Here is a 17,481-nt window from a genome sequence, read left to right on the forward strand (position 1 = left end):
GTTGGCCCTGGGGGTGGAGGAGGTAAGTCAGCCCCCCAAGTGAATCCCATTATCAACAGCAAGTGAACCTCTATTTACCAACAAGTACGGAGCGGTCTCGGGTGACGGCTGATGCGAACAGTGATCTGCTCTCGGCCCCGGCAGGGCCTGTGGGGTGGGGGCGTTACCTTACACTAGGAGATGAAGTAAAAGTGATATCCTCCCCTCCCCCCCACTCCACCACTGTCTCTCCTCACCCTCCACCTCTCTCTCTCCTCCACTTCTGATTCCCTTCCAACTCGGTCTCTCCTTACCCTCCACCTCGGTCTCTCCTTACCCTCCACCTCGGTCTCTCCTTACCTCCCCTCGGTCTCTCCTCACCCTCCACCTCGGTCTCTCCTCACTCTCCACCTCGGTCTCTCCTCACTCTCCACCTCGGTCTCTCCTCACCCTCCACCTCCATCTCTCCTCACCCTCCACCTCCGTCTCACCTCACCCTCCACCTCCGTCTCACCTCACCCTCCACCTCGGTCTCTCCTCACCCTCCACCTCTGTCTCTCCTCACCCTCCACCTCCGTCTCTCCTCACCCTCCAACTCTGTTTCTCCTCACCCTCCACGTGTCTCTCCTCACCCTCCACGTCTCTCCTCACCCTCCACACGTGTCTCTCCTCACCCTCCATACGTGTCTCTCCTCACCCTCCACGTGTCTCTCCTCACCCTCCTCACCCTCCACGTGCCTCTCCTCACCCTCCACACGTCTCTCCTCACCCTCCACGTGTCTCTCCTCACCCTCCACGTGTCTCTCCTCACCCTCCACACGTGTCTCTCCTCACCCTCCACACGTGTCTCTCCTCACCCTCCACACGTGTCTCTCCTCACCCTCCACACGTGTCTCTCCTCACCCTCCACACGTGTCTCTCCTCACCCTCCACACGTGTCTCTCCTCACCCTCCACACGTGTCTCTCCTCACCCTCCACACGTGTCTCTCCTCACCCTCCACACGTCTCTCCTCACCCTCCACACGTCTCTCCTCACCCTCCACACGTCTCTCCTCACCCTCCACACGTCTCTCCTCACCCTCCACACGTGTCTTCTCTCCTCACCCTCCACACGTGTCTCTGCTCACCCTCCACACGTGTCTCTGCTCACCCTCCACACGTGTCTCTGCTCACCCTCCACACGTGTCTCTGCTCACCCTCCACACGTGTCTCTGCTCACCCTCCACACGTGTCTCTGCTCACCCTCCACACGTGTCTCTGCTCACCCTCCACACGTGTCTCTCCTCACCCTCCACACGTCTCTCCTCACCCTCCGTGTCTCTCCTCACCCTCCACATGTCTCTCTCCTCACCCTCCACCTCACCCTCCACACGTCTCTCCTCACCCTCCACACGTCTCTCCTCCCCCTCCACACGTCTCTCCTCCCCCTCCACACGTCTCTCCTCCCCCTCCACACGTCTCTCCTCCCCCTCCACGTGTCCTCACCCTCCAAATGTCTCTCCTCACCCTCCACGTGTCTCTCCTCACCCTCCACGTGTCTCTCCTCACCCTCCACACGTGTCTCTCCTCACCCTCCACACGTGTCTCCCCTCACCCTCCACACATGTCTCCTCACGTGTCTCCTCCTCACCCTCCACATGTGTCTCCTCCTCACCCTCCACACGTGTCTCCCCTCACCCTCCACACGTGTCTCCCCTCACCCTCCACACGTGTCTCTCCTCACCCTCCACACGTGTCTCTCCTCACCCTCCACACGTGTCTCTCCTCACCCTCCACACGTGTCTCTCCTCACCCTCCACACGTGTCTCTCCTCACCCTCCACGTGTCTCTCCTCACCCTCCACGTGTCTCTCCTCACCCTCCACGTGTCTCTCCTCACCCTCCACACGTGTCTCTCCTCACCCTCCACGTGTCTCTGCTGCACGCCACACACTGCTGCACGCCACACACTGCTGCACGCCTCACACTGCTGCACGCCACACACTGCTGCATGCCGCTGCACGCCACACACTGCTGCACGCCTCACACTGCTGCATGCCACACACTGCCACACACTGCTGCACGCCGCACACTGCTGCACGCCGCACACTGCTGCACGCCACACACTGCTACACGAAACATTGCTGCATGCCACACACTGCTGCACGGCACACACTGATGCAACTGGCACACTGCTGCACGCCACACACTGCTGCATTACTCACTGCTGCATGCTGCACGACACTGCTGCACGCAGCACATTGCTGCACGCCACACACTGCTGCACGCCGCACACTGCTGCACGCCGCTGCACGCCACAGTGCTGCATGCCTCACACTGCTACACGAAACACTGCTGCACGCCGCACACTGCTGCACGCAGCACACTGCTGCACGCCGCACACTGCTGCACGTTGCTGCACGTCACAGTGCTGCATGCCTCACACTGCTACACGAAACACTGCTGCACGCCGCACACTGCTGCACGCCGCACACTGCTGCACGCCGCACCCTGCTGCACTCCACACACTGCTTTTATGCGAGTTTATGCTACTGACATTGTAAATGACAATGCCTTTTATTTGTTTTAAAACCAAAACATAAATAAAAGGCATTGTAATTTTACAATGCCAATAGCTCAAACTCTTATAAATGCGAGACCTATTGCATTGCAAATGCTTGTTATTTTTCTCTCCAGTAAAGTGAATGGGGGGTTTATTTTCCTCCAAAGTGTATAAAGTCAAAGCTGAGACACTTCCGGCCAATATTTCTCGACCCATATATTTGATAGGAAGATGGGATAAAAGTCTGGTAATTTGGGCCATTCTCAAACGTGCATACCATCTTATTCTAAGAATGTAAACTTTTTGCATCCAGTAAAGAAACTGGTTCTCTCCTGGACCCTGCCCTTTCAAAGTGTTGTTAGCAGCAAAGGAAGAAATCTGCTCAGCATTGTACAGCATTGCTAATACAGGAAAATGTCTGCAGGACTACAAACTGCTATTGTACACCCACTGTTATAAAACAAAATAAATTATATTGTAGTCTTTGACCTTGCCAACATGTGCCTCATTCTTCTGCTGCCCTATCCAACGAAGCTGCTTGTAGTCGCAACACCAGCTCAAGAATTTGTGGACGCACAGTCTCTGTTGTATCCCCTCCAGGCTCGTGGCTGACAGGGCTCTGAACCAAATAGGTAGTCACCTTAGTGTTGGATAAACTGTGAATGGTGGTGTGTTGGGGCACTGATTCTTTTAAACCTATCGGGTGTTTCTGACATCATAGATCATCTGATACTAATTTCCACTTTGGGCTTGGAGGGTGGAGGTAGATAGGTAAGGGTTTACAGTCTTGCAATGGGTGAACTCTTTTTGAAAGAGTGTTCAGAAGTAGTTTAACAAGGCTCCTTCTCCTCTATGAACCCATCAGGCTCCAGGGAAAACCCGAGGAGCTATTTGCTTGTCCCCTGTTTCTTACATTTTTTATTGCATTACCTTATATTTCTTAACATGTGTTTCTTGTCTGCTGTATGAAGTTATTTTTCGTGTTTCATAAATGAACAATATATGATGCTCTCTTTGGCCAGGTTCTATGGGTATTTGTCCCATTCCAACTAAGTCAGTTCAAAATGTGAGAGTCTTGATTGATGTCAGTCTTTCCTTTTCCAATTTGTCAGTGTCAGATGTTTATTTAAATCTGCAATTCTTCGTTCCCTAAGTTTTTCCTATTAAATTATTGTTTTTAATATGTTGGTGCATAATTGATTGTATGTATGCAACTATATGTTTGCGAATTGGCCTTAAAACTAACAAGACTATATATTGCCGTTCATTACCCTCCAGTGACTGAAATTCTTCATGGTCATCTGCCTGACAATTAGCAGTTGGTGATAGAAGGGGTGAAGATGCATAGTTAAAACTGTATATGTAAATATGTTCTAATGTAATGTTTATCTGTGTTGTGGCAGTCAGGTTTGTTTCCATACATTGTATGATAACTAGGGCATACAAAAACATTACAATGTGTGTATCACTCTTAGAGACTAGACTATGAAAAAACAGTTTGAATGGTAATGCTACCAAATGTGTGCTAGATCAATATGTTATTATTTTTAAACTCCATTTTAACAGTGTTCATGAAAATAAAGCAGAGAAATAAATGTTCCATTTCTTTAGTATGCATGCTTTGCAGTCTCACCTTGTGCATATTTAGGCCTAGCAATTACATGACTGGAGATATTTATGAATATTAAGCAGGTTTTAGACTAACAGACTAGGGATGAGTGACAAAACATGTTTTGGCTCTCCTAGGTTTGGCTTTGACTTTAGTTATGACTGTTGATCTTTATTATAATTCTGTCAAATATGTTTTATAGAAGATGTATGTATACAAATATTCCCTGCAGTTTTTTAATGTATTTAATTTGAATTTCACATGCATCTGATGCTCTTTATAAATGCCTTTCGTCCAAAAATAAGGTGTCTACAATTATTAGGTCGAGCCTAGCGCAGCGTGTATGCGCTGCTCTGCTCGACTTTATGTAAAGGCTTCAGAAAAGCTCACCACACGCTTGTGCGTGTGTTTTTGTTTGTGTAATAGGCTATTGGGCTTTGCGTGCGTCTTTCTAAGAAAGACAGCACGCAATTGGGCAAAGGCAGGTGCACGTCCCGCCTTTGCTCCGCCCATGGCCTATTGCTTGGGGTTACCCGCACAGGCCACATCTGTTTTCAGACACGGGCGCAATAATTGAAAACAGATCGCTCGCTGTGGCGCGCGCGCGCAGCACTCGCAGGCTTGTTTTCTCTTGTTTAAAGAAACCTTTCATGTGTCTTTAGATGTGCATCTTCCAGTTAATGAACTTAACTTGTTACCTTTGACCATTCATATCTTCAGTTAAAATGCGTTGCACGGTAGAAGCTTTGAAGCGGCCAGCATTTCACCATGTGAGATTTGTGATAGTCCCTGGCCTCCGTGTGTGATGCTATTCGCAACCCCTCGATTTATTCCACTGTTAAAGCCTCTTCCCAGTGCCTGTGAACAACAATTATCCCTTCAGTACAATGGGATTCATGCTCTGCCATACGCTAGATTTAACTTGAAAGGTAGTGTGCATCCTCCGGAGGCAGGGAGGAGTAAAATTGGGTTGACAGTTGAGTGGCCCCTTCTTCCCCTTGATTGAGCATGCAGTGTGCCAACCTGTCTGCCCGGAGGGAGGCGGCCGCGGAGCCTGTCTGCTCCCGCGAGCGGCAGCTGCGCCCGGCGCTCCTCAAGCAGTTGTCAGTATTGTTCAGGGAGCCGATTTAGTGTCGAGAACAATGGAGAAGGCTTTGCTTTTTCAGAGAGCGAATGTTGTTAATTCCGCAGTTCATACATCGATAACAAGTGTAAAAGTTCACGAACAAATGTTTGGAGGCAGCCGTTGGGGAGTGTGTCCCCTGCGTGTACGTCTCATCGCCACAAGTAGCAGGTTATGCATCTTTTTGCTAATGATGCTGTGTGCAGTACATGCAACTGTTTGTTTCTACCGAGCACGCACAGCAAACAAATGCAATCCCCATCGTTTTTAGATTCATTTCTGATTCAGGCTGTTCAAAGGGTGCTAATCCTGTCGACCACGCCCACAATGGATTGTTTTTGTTAGTTCATCAATAATTGAACAAGAGTTGGTGCCCGCCACATTATGATAGGGCCTGGTGGGGATTTGCTATAATTAAAGGCTTACCTTCCTCCTCGATTCATATGTGGGTTTTTTTTCTTATTTGTTTTTCTTTATTGTCATTAATAAGGACAAAAAAATCGAGCAATACATCATCATGATTAATACAGTCATTGGTTAACATCACATACCTCGCGCTATCCATGTACATTCCAAGGTGTAAATTGAAATATGTTCAGATCAGATCTCTTATAATACAATTCGCACAACGTGACCCTTTTCCCCCCCCCCAAAGGAACCCCCAATGGGTATCGCATCATCAACATTTAGTCGCTCAAGTGCGGTTCTGAGTCCTCGGGTGGTGGGGCACATATGTTTCCCCGAAAAGTGTTCCAGTTTCCCCATACAAGTGTCCATTTTCGGGGGCATCCCCTATTAATAAAACCTGCCTTTTCCGCCACCATGGTGCTATCGAGGTCTCGGCACCATTGCTGATGGGTGGGGACCGTCGGTGCTCCCCAGTGTTGTGCAATGTTTCGCTTGGCTAATGCGATGGTAGGTGTCACCCATTCCTGCGCTGCGTGGCCGAGATCCGTTGGCTCCCACACATTAAGTATACATCTCCTTGGCTCAGGGGGGACATCAACCCCACTGACCTGGGTCACCGTGGCCAACACCGCCCTCCAGTATTGTTGAATGCTGGGACAGTCCCAGATGGTGTGATAAAATGTGCCTATAGACCCACAGCCCCTAAGGTAAAGTGGCGTGTCTGCCTTCCCTATTTTGTTTCAGTCTGGAGGGGGTCGCAACCTCTCGTGGGGACGCGAGCGCCTCCTGCCATTCTTGCTCGTCCATCTCTCCTATCTCCGCCTGCCATCTCTCCCTAAGGATCTGTGTGGGGTCTTTCTGGTTGTTAACCAGTTTCCGATATGTTAATGAGATCGCTTTTTTGGTTAGAGAATCAGTTAGCAAACGGTCCTCCAGGGGTGAGGACTCGGGCAGATCGCTTCCCGGAGGTATGGCCCTTGTAAGGGCATGTTTTATTTGGATGTACCTATATTGCTCTGTCGCTGCCATTTGATACGTTGATTGGAGTTGCGCAAAAGGAACCACCTCCCCCTTTTTCCAAAGGTCGCCCACCCGGGAAATGCCTATCAGGTCCCACTGTTTAAAACCTTTGCTCTTACGCAGCTTACCAAACCGGGGAGAATCCCACAGTGGTGTATGTTGAGTTATCACCCCCTCCCATCCCAGTGGCCTCTGTGCCCTAAACCAAACCTGCACCATGTGGGCCGTATCTTAGATTTATCATACAGGGCGCCTATTATTCCGTCCGTACCCATCATGTGTCTATCCATACGTAAAGCCGGTTCGTCCTGGGGGGCGTGCAGCCATTGATTGATCACTATAAGTTGGGAGGCCCATTAATATAGATTGATGTTTGGCAGCGCAATGCCACCGTCGTACCAGCTCTGCATTCGCTTACGCTCAGCTATACGATGAGGCTTCCCCTCTCATAGTAGGTGACCCACCTCCGCCGCAATGGCTTTAAAATACGAGTCAGGTATTGATATGGGTGTGTTTTGTGTTGCGTAAAGAAACCGGGGAGGGCCTTCATTTTAAACAACGCCGCCCTTCCCAGCATTGTCAGCGGGCGGGAGTGCCAACTCCTAACGTCACTCTTTAGCCTCTTCAGCGGTGGAAGCAAGTTACGCTCTGCGAAGTGCGCGTGGTTTGGCGTGATGTGGATGCCGAGATACCTGAATCCACCAGATGCTATCTGTATCTCAGCCCCTCTGGGCAGGCGTGGGGGAGGGCCGTTGAGTACATATGTTTTTTTTTTTGTTTTTTTTTAATTGAACATTGACAGAATGCCATTTCAGGATTCAGCAAATAATGGTATAATATTGAAAGTCATGTTTTATTTGTAAATGACTTCCTGTGTACCTACCCTGGCGGCCTCCTCATTCTGTTCTGTTCAGTTTTATATGTTTTGGCATGTTGATGTTTAAAAGTGACTCTTTGTTGGGTTTTTACTCGGCTTTATCGGTCTGTTGCTGCACTGGGTGCCACTGCCTGGCATCACCCAGTCTCTACCTTCCGCCATGATGAAAACACTTGGATGTCTGCCAGTCAATCTCCTGCCTCTCTTTTAAGAAGTAGGGTCGCGGGAGCAGCCCCTAGCGCAAATAACTTTCATAGTGTTTTTAAAATCTAATTAAGTCTAAGAATACATTCCCACCAGAAGTTTACACAAGTATTTTGTTAATAAAAATAGAAATGGATTTGCCCATCAAGTAATTTTTTGGGGGAGTTTTGGCTGAAGTAATGAATATCACAGACTGATGGCTGGAGGGTCTGTGCTGATAAAGACAGTCAGGTTGCCAAATTAGTAGCCTTTAGCTATGAATGTTCTCTCACACCGAACAATATTGCTATGTAATACTCTATTCATGGTCTCTGCTTCTTAAAAGAAGAGGTTGTTTGCATTTGGGACTCGTAGTCTTTTCACTCCGGAGTCAGCAAAGAAACATGAACTTGTGCTAGATTCTAGCTCTAACTTTTCTAGCTGATATTGGCGGCATGTCAAGCCCACCATGAAGGTCAACGCTTGCTTGCCAAGCATTGTGGTGCAGTTTTTTTCTTGGCAGCCTCTGGGTTAGCCGATTTCAGATTTCAAGTCTTAAAATTGTGGAATTACTTCCTTCCTCCTGTCTGATCAGAATCCCAGCTCTTGTGCTTTTGGAAACAAGCATTGGCATAGCCAATAGGTCTCACCTTTGGGACATTATAAGTGTTTAGCCATGCAACAGTTGATGTTGCACCAAGGATATTGTGCTGCATAATTAAATACTTATAAGGTGTCAAAGGCGGGACCTATTGGCTATGCCAATATTGGTTTTTCATTACCCTAACAAAATTGTCCCAAAAAGCTAATTTGTGTTGGTTAATGTGACAGAAACGAATTAGCGGGCATTTGCTAGATAAAGGTTTATATGGGTTGTTTAGAAAGTGTGACTTAAGTGTACCTGGTTCATAAAAAAACATCCTGTACAATTAAAACAATATGTATTTTTTGTTTTTTCTTTTTCTATATGTATGTTTTCTGTATCCTTTTTTCGGTCTCGCCTGAACTAGCGCATGGGATGCTCTGCGAGACATTTAGTAAGTGGGCTTTAAAAAGCCGACCACAGCTTTTTGTGTGGCATAGAGCATGCGGTTACGCGCACAGTTACGAGCAGAGGCACCATCTGTCTTTCCTCTCGCTCTCTCAAGTGTGCGCGCCTCGCTCCGCCTCTCTGTCTTGCTCACGCTTCAACCCCCCTCCACCACCACAGAGCGCGTCTCGCGTCCGCGGGTCTTGTTTTTTATTGGGCTAACAATAGTTAATCACCCCAAAAGAAGAAAGCCATAACGAAGAGAGCGACATAAAACCCTAACCTTAAACCGTACCGCCAAATCTAATCTCGAACCGTTGCAACTGACACAAGGCCGTTTTTTAAAAAATATCGAAAAATTAAATTGCTTACATCTTTATTTTTCTTAGCCACATAGATGTTGGTATTTTCCACAGACCTTTACTTTGGAATTATTATGATGTGGTTTAATTACGGTGTCTTTATCATCACATAATTGTGTGCGACACTACCTATATAAAAGGAAAAACACAAGAATGATAATTGTACTAAACAAAGGCTTTGTGGCCTAGCAGTTCAAATCTCGGCCGAACCTCTTAATCAACGTCGAGTGGTCTATGACACATGACATTACTTATTCTCCCTGTACCTAAAAAACTAAAAAAGTAACGCAAACTCACTGTTTGTGCAATCCCCTACTTGAAGGGCAGCATTTTGTAGTCTCAAAATACACCCTCCACTCCGCCTCTGGGCCGATTTAACGTACAGCGCTTCATACTAGCTTCGTGCTATATAAACAAACTGCGATTATCTCTACCACAAGTGAAGCACAAGAACGCTGTGCTCTGGTGCCGTCATTTCCTAAACAACAACTGTAACAACATTCTCCCACACGCCTTGACCCTAGTTAACAGCTGACAACAGCCGGTGAGAATCTATGTTTTTATGGCGCGTCAAGCGCATCTTTCCCACTTTCACATTTCCTCCAGTTCCCACGAGGGGACAAACTCTAAGTTTGTTTCCTTTCAGCTTTGTTTCCTTGCGGATATTAGGCAAATTGGCCTTTTACTTGTTTCCGTCCTACTAGTCAGTCCTCGTTTTCTCACTGGGCTTGAGAGTGCGCAGAAAAACTTCTTGTCAACAGCTTCACGCGCCAATACGCTTGGTCACTCATGCAGGGGGGACCTGCAAACTGTTTGTTAATTCTTTGGCACTCAATGCACAAGAAGTATTTTGTTTTAGGTCACACTTACAAACTTTCACGAATGCATAGTTTCTTCAGTTTAGCAAATTATTTAAAGTAATACAAATGTACCATCAGGTCACTTAGCTGTGCGATATACTGTGTATGGCTATGTTTTCGGTTGACATATGCTCACGAAGTTAAGGAAGGCCAACCCGTGCTCAAAGGTCATTCTTATGTCAAGACATTCTGCTTTCATCAAGCCACTGGAGTCAACAGCTATATGGTTATTTCACCGATCTGGAGTCCAGAGAAATTCCCTTTGGACTGTGGCACAGCACTCGGGGGCGGGCTAAACTCATAAGGCCCTGGACGCCTGGGGTAACCTTCTATAAATAGACCGCAAGCTTCGTGGCAGGTATACAGCTATAAAGAGGGCAGATCCCTGGCTACCTCGGTATGTAATAAAGTTTACCCTCAGGTTTCTTATTTCCCTCAGTGGTCGTTTTAATAAGTTGTCACTGACGAATGCTCTCTCAATTTCAACAGATTTTTCACCCTGATGACCCCATCCATGCTGCGACAGTGTCGCTGCATTCTTTCACACTATAGTTATTTGTTCGATAATTCCCCTTTCCAACATTCATGCGAGGATTATTTCTATACACACCCTGGGAATAGATTGTGTTTCAATTGGATTTTGAAACGCTTTGAGGCGTAACTTGGAAGGTCCTTCCCAACACGGTTGAGGCCTGCTTCCAAGCCATATCCGCATGTAAATAAATGGCTTCACTTTGCCTATGCTTGGGACACTGGTCTGAATCCATAACAGGCGTTATTTAGGTGGGCAGGCATTTTAACCATCTATGCGCTGAAGTAAATGGAGACCTGGCGCTACTGTTAGGCATTGCTTAATTTGAGCCGCTGGTTTTCTTTACTCGGCACAGAACTTAATTGGCAGCACTGGCACCTATGACAATCTGCCACATGATGGGCTGTTTGTTGCTGTGCTCACTCTGAATCGGACAGTTTGTTTACTAATTCAATATACGTGATGGTTAGAAGCTGGTTTGGTGCATGATCAAGGCCAGCGATGGTTGAAAAGTGTCTTGCTATGAAGTGAAGCTTTTGCTGATACCTGAAGTATTCCTGAGTGTGTCTTCTTCCTTACTGAGTGAGAAGTATTTGTTGACTATACACACACACCTTACATATGCTATACAAGTAATACATAACGCAACATAAAAGCAGATACTAGGAGACAGACACAAGGCGGCACAAGACTGGCATAATCTGTTGTAATTTCGTGTTACTCCTGTTGGGCAAAACTCCTGAATTTATGCTATACGAGAGCACACAGGAACAAAACAAATGATCATATCGATTGAGCCTGATGACTGTGCATATGCTATGTTGCTGGGCAAGCAACGTCCTTTTCTGAAAGACTAAATCACCGACTGCAGAAAAACTGTTCTCGAACATCTCACATTCTGATTGGTTTCTGTGATCATTATGAAGATCAAGGCAGACTAAGGACCTCCCAAACCACAGTGTCGGGGGTAAGCATGGGACTGGCATTTGCAGCAGCAGGGCAGACTTTCACTGTCAAACTGTAGAGCAGGCTCTCAGCAGCATGATTTCAAATTTGCTAGGATTAAATGTTGGTTGTTTTTAACACGAGTTCTATTAAGAGAAGCATTGGCATAGCCAATAGGTCTCGCTTTTGGGACCTTATAAGTATTTAGTTATGCAGCACAATATCCTTGGTGCAACAGCATTAACTGTTGCATGGTTAAACACTTATAAGGCCCAAAAGGCGAGACCTATTGGGTATGCCAATGCTTGTTTCCTGTTGCAATGATGGTGCCCTCAAACCCCCATTATGATATAAGATATTGTGTCAACAATAATTTTATTCTAACACAAATCCTGAAATATTCCAGATTTTGTGTGATTTTTGCTTCATCATTTCTTCACATTGTTTCTTCATGTTTGCTAAGCGCACTGCCTTCCTTTTGTTCAGGTAACAACTGCTCAATAGAGCAGATGGAACACATACGAGGGATGCAGGAGAAATTGGCCCGCTTACATATGGAACTCTACGGGGAGCTGGAGGAACTTCCTGAAGACAAAAGAAAAATTGCCACTGATTCAAATCTTGACCGGCTGCTGACAGACGTAAGTAGAAGGGAGACAATGAAACTGACAAGTGGCAAGAGCTTTGTTTGAGGAGTGTAAGGCACCAGTGCCCATTCTCGTTGCTTTCTCAGTGCTCGTTGGCTTTTATTTGTGTTTCGATTTTAAGGAAGATGATTAGCTCAAAACATAAAGCTAATGGAGCATGTGTGAGACACGTCTGACTTTTTTCCAGTAAATTTATGCAGGGACATGTAGATCTTTGATGTAAAGTGTCTATGGTTTCAGTACCTTTATATTATCTGAAATGTAAATATTCCCTTCACAGTTTACACACAGAACCAACCAGGAATCCCCCTTTAACAATTCCCAATGATGTTGCAGTAGATTGAGAGTTTAAAAACAAAGATGGAAAGTAACATAACGCACCTCTCAGCTTTGTAGGTGTTATAAGTGATTCCCAGCCACAATGCCCTTGTGTGACCCCCCCCTCCCACCTGTTCAACACGAGTGCAGTTACCCTGTGATCTGTAAAGCTACATATGATTAGCAAAGATTTTACTGGGTGCAGGTGTAACTTACTCTTGCAGTACACCTTGCACACTATGGCCTTCCAAGTGTAAGCTGTTAGTACTCTTGGCCTGTTCCTGAAATTCAGTAGAAAGCCAGGAGTATTCCAAGAATAGGCCACAGCAAAAGTTTTATACATCATCTATGACTTTTTAGGTTGCTAAAGAACTTTTGCTTCTAGGCTCTCTGACCAGTAGTGGGTTACCATTGAATGGCCAACCTCTAATTGTACATATCATTGCTTCAGAATTTTAGGATGTATATTATCAGAAGTATGTGTGGAAATGTAAGACCGGTTCAACCATCTCTCGTTTTGCTACTTAGAAATATGAACAGAATAGATGGAATTTGAGATGGTGAGGAGTCCCCAGAAGGATTTTATTTTTGGCACGTTGATGGTTGACTTACTCGTGACAAATGAAAGGTATTAAGGTGGAAAATAATGTTCTTCAGTTTCTTCATAACACTCTGTCAGAGCAGGTGTTATATTCTTAGAGGAAATGTTTTTATTTTTAGCCACATTCAAGAAAAAGCAGAGCAGGAGGAAGCAGCTAAGGTGTGAGCAGTATAATTGTATTTTTTGCTTAAGTGAAGTATTCTACCAGCAGCAACCTAAAGTGTGCCGCAGTTCAGTAAAGGATTTAAACTGATATAAATATTAGCTTTAGTTATACTATGTGCTGGCAGTCTAGTACAGTTAGATGTTTAGATTCAAACACTGTGGTTAATGAACGCAAGCCCTTTGTACTGTATGGTGAGACATACCCTTAGGGAATTAATGTGGATAGGTGTCTTGCATTGCAGTTTTTGTCACAGAAGCTTTAATTTAAGCTGCATTTATTTTGTACTATGTATGATAGCAGTCATCAATTTGGATGTTCTTGCTAATTTATTTTTTGTTAATTTGTTTTTATTGTTTTATTATTTAAAGTTAGTGAAGTGGGCAGGAAAAGTTTCATAACCAAATCGGTATCATCCATACAAAATATTGTTGTTAAAAACCGCCAGCCATTTAAGCCTATAACAAAACACAAATATCTAATTTAAACAGAGACTAGACCCAGTAACTATGGAGACAGATTAAAAAAAGGACAGATTGAAAAAAGGTTATATCTTCTAGTCAAGGTCTTTTAAATATGAATTGTTGTGTCCGAATCCACTGGCAGCTCAAATCCAGAGTTCCAAACTAGGGTCCTCATTATGATGTCGGTCGGAAAGCATTTCGACCGACTCTTGTTCGGGGAGTTCGACCTACCGATTACGATGTTTCCAAGCACCGTTCGGTCGGACTACAATTGACTTCAATGGGAGCCTGTGTTTCGACCGAAAAACACAGGCTCCAATTGAAACAAGCATTTACAATGCAATGGTCTCGGCATTGTTAGAGCTATGGGCATTGCTCATGACATTATTTTTGTTTATGTTTTTGTTTTTAAAACATTTAAAGAAACGGCATTGTTGTGAGGTCTTGGACTTCGGTAGCTACCTCAGTCAATGTGAGGTCTTGGGCTTTGTTAGCCACCTCAGTCCATGTGAGGTCTTGGGCTTTGTTAGCCACCTCAATCCATATGAGGTCTTGATGAGACAAGCGGGAGTCGTCCTGAAGACTAAGTCTGATGTTTGTACCCACAAAGCCTTAGATCTTAAGGCCAGCTCCTGACTGCTGTATGTAAGGGCCAAACACAGCACAGTTCTCTTCCGGCCTCTCACCAGACAGAGCCACTTTGAGTTTCACTACATGTGGAATGGGGTGAGAGCGAGAGAAAAGGCTGCAGATGTTCTACAAAGCACGGTGTCGATCCTTTTGGGCTTGGATTTTGCATTCATTGTTGAGTTACATTACTGCCATCTGCATGGCCTCGGAGTAACTTTGGTGGTGTTCGTATTGTGTTTTTTTTGTCTCGTTCTCAGAGTAAACAGGTTTTGCCTTTTCATTCCATGAGTGTGGTGTGCTGGCCAAGAGGCCGGGGCTTTACCAGGTCAGTCTGCGTTTTCTTGCTGGATGGGCCTCTGCCTGGCGCATCCTGAGCCGGGTGAGCCGTGCCCTCCACGTGCCGCCGTGCCAATCCGTTAATGGATGGGGCCGGCACGCTCGTACTCCAGGACTATGGTAATTGCAAACAATTACCCGTTGGTCGCACCGCGCGCGAACTGAAGGCATGGCCGAGGCGCTCTGCGTGCCCAGAGGTAACCATGTGATGGGCGCCCTAATGATTGCAATCAGCCGCAGTATTTATATCAGGTTAGTAATTACAATCCCTGGCTTCAGCTGCCGGGTACGGACGGGAGCGGCGTGGGTCGGCGCTATGTGCTGCGAAGCACCTGATGAGGTGTGTGCTGTTTACCTCCTTGGGGCAGATCTGTTTATTTCAGCAGGTAAGCTTTGGGACTTACTTCAGGTTCAGAAAAAACAAAACGCACCAAGCTAGATCCTGTAAAGTCACTCCCAAAAGCCCGAGGAGAGGGAGCGAGGGCCACCAAAACGCAGCGGCATTTTCGGATTGGGGGCGTGTTTTTCTTTCTCTCCTCTTCCCATTGGCTGGAATGTTTACATTCCAGATGAGAGAAAGAAAGTAAAAAACACGCCCCCGAATCCGAAAAAGACGGGGCTTAAACGGACAGACGCCCCTCTCCTCCAATGGCTGGCCTCCGTTTAGGAAGCCAGCCAATGGAGAAGAGGGGCGGGTTCAAGCCCCGTACTAAAAAACATTAAATCTCGCGAGCGAGACTGCACAAGCGCAGCCTTCGCTAGCCGAGACCTAAAAAGGGGTGGGTGTGGAAAATCTTGCGCCCTGTGGCGGGCACCCCATGGTGCCTGCCACACTGTGCATGGTTGGACAGAGGGGACCCAAGGGTACCCCCACGGGTCCCAGCCGGTGGCCTCTGCGTGAACAGGGGCCTGCTAAGGGCCCCCAAAGTCTGTTTCCGACAGTCGATCTGTGTCGGACAGACCAAATCGGAACGGCTGGCGGACTCCAACATCGTAATCGGTCGGAAACGCGGCCCGTAGAGCTCTACGATTCAACTCCGACCGACTCAGACTCTCCGAATGCCGTTTGGAACCGATTCGGAATGACCGACCGACTACCTTGTATCGTAATGGGTCGGTCAGAAATGTTTCCGAGTTGGTCGGGAACTTGGCTTCCAACACGGGTTTGGTCAAACCGAATGCCATTTGGAGCCTTTCCGACCAACATCGTAATCAGCTCCTTAGTGTACAAACCAATATAAAAGCTCTGTCAGATGGTACAAAGATCATGTATTTCTCGTGGTCAGGAGGGGAGGGGAGAGAAGGCTTCATCCTAAATGCACCGAAAGAGGGAAGGAGGAATAGAGGATCACTGGTATCCAATAAGGTCATTCTAATCTGGGTCCTACATGTATGTATTTACCACATATTTCAGTAATATGTGTGCAAAGACCTGTAATTGCAGAGTTTTATCATCTTTTTTGTTTGGTAGGTTCAATAGTATGGGGCCTGGTTGACAAAAGTAACTCAAACTTTTCAGTAAGTTACACCTTTAAATATGTCTACTACTTTTTGCTTATTCAAAAAATCTGAGTGTAAGTTGCTACAAAAAAACCCACAAGTGCAGCATCACACAAGAATAACCACTGGTACTGCATCCCCCTCTCATAAAAATACCCCATAGAAAACATTGTTAAATGAAATTATTAGGTCTCGCCTGGCGAACGCAGCGCGAAGCGCTGCTATCGCCAGCGAGATCTATTGTTGCTGACTCGCGCTGGAAGTGGGACAGGAGATGGGCACGCGCAGGCTTTGGCGGATTTGAGTTGGTGTACGCGCACGTACAGCCACGCGGTGTGCACATCTCCTGTCCTCTTCCGTCCTGAGCAGCCTCATGCAATTTCATTTTTTTTTTTTTAAACGCGCCGCGCTCCAAGCACTTACCGGCTCCTGTTGGGACTCTGCGCTGCTCCTCTGCTGTTCCTGCCGGTCACTGCAGCAACACGCGGGGCTCCGTTTTGCTCACAGGAGCCCCGAGCCGCAGAACACGCGAAAGTTACAGGTACCGCGCATGCGCGGGCAGCCCCCTCCCTCGCAGGTCTCCTCCCCAGCCCGGATATGGAGCTGCTTTCTCTTTTGCTTGTTTTAACAAGCGGTGTAAAACAATGAATTTGGGCATCTATCTTTCGCTGTGGTCGCTCAAAGGAAGCCTATTTAGAACCTTATTCGCGCAACAGAAACTCATTCTAGTAGGGACTCTCTGTTTGCATATGTACAGATCTGTGCTTGTTTCTTTATGTTATATTAGGTGCATTTGTTTAGCGGATGTGGGCGAGCCACTGAAAACTCGAGCCGGGCTCAGTTCGAGGTCCTGTGAACCGTGAGCTGAAAACGAGGCAAGCTTTTAGGTGGCTTCTGCATGCACGAGTTAAAAACTAAACATCAACATTTGAGTTTAAAAGTTTACACAAATAGACAACAATTTAGTGGATGATTTGTACAAAGTGAAACCAGAAAACCTGGTCATAATTCTGGCTTCCCTACTTAAACAAACAGTGTGATCTGAGGCAGTGGTTTTATTTCACCAATTCCCTCTTTCTACATTATCATATATGAAAACACCTTCCAAGAGGTGCTTTCAGAATACGAGCAGTATAAACATTGTGTGTTCGGTTTTATCATAGTTTAGGTGATCCTGTGAAATTTGCATGGCAGACATTTCCAGGGCTCGGCTCGTGTACGGGCTCTAGAGCCAAGCTTGCTCGTTGGTTCTCCATGGTAATGACCGGCAAAGTTGGAGCTGAGAAATATATTATTTAGTGATGGAATATACGGCATTGTAGTTGGCTAGATTTAGCTACAACCCTAACTCA

At 46.5% G+C, this 17,481-nt stretch overlaps 1 protein-coding gene across 1 annotated transcript in view; it reads left to right on the forward strand.

Annotated features, from left to right (window-relative positions):
- CCDC28A (coiled-coil domain containing 28A) overlaps window positions 1–17,481 on the forward strand; it is a 179,311-nt gene that overhangs the window by 113,251 nt on the left and 48,579 nt on the right. The window contains exon 4 of the mRNA XM_085612444.1: window positions 11,957–12,111. Coding sequence (XP_085468570.1) covers window positions 11,957–12,111 — 155 coding nt within the window. The remainder of the gene's footprint in view (window positions 1–11,956; window positions 12,112–17,481) is intronic.

The sequence above is a fragment of the Triturus cristatus genome, chromosome 6 (assembly GCF_964204655.1).
Source record: "Triturus cristatus chromosome 6, aTriCri1.1, whole genome shotgun sequence".
Lineage (NCBI taxonomy): Eukaryota > Metazoa > Chordata > Amphibia > Caudata > Salamandridae > Triturus > Triturus cristatus.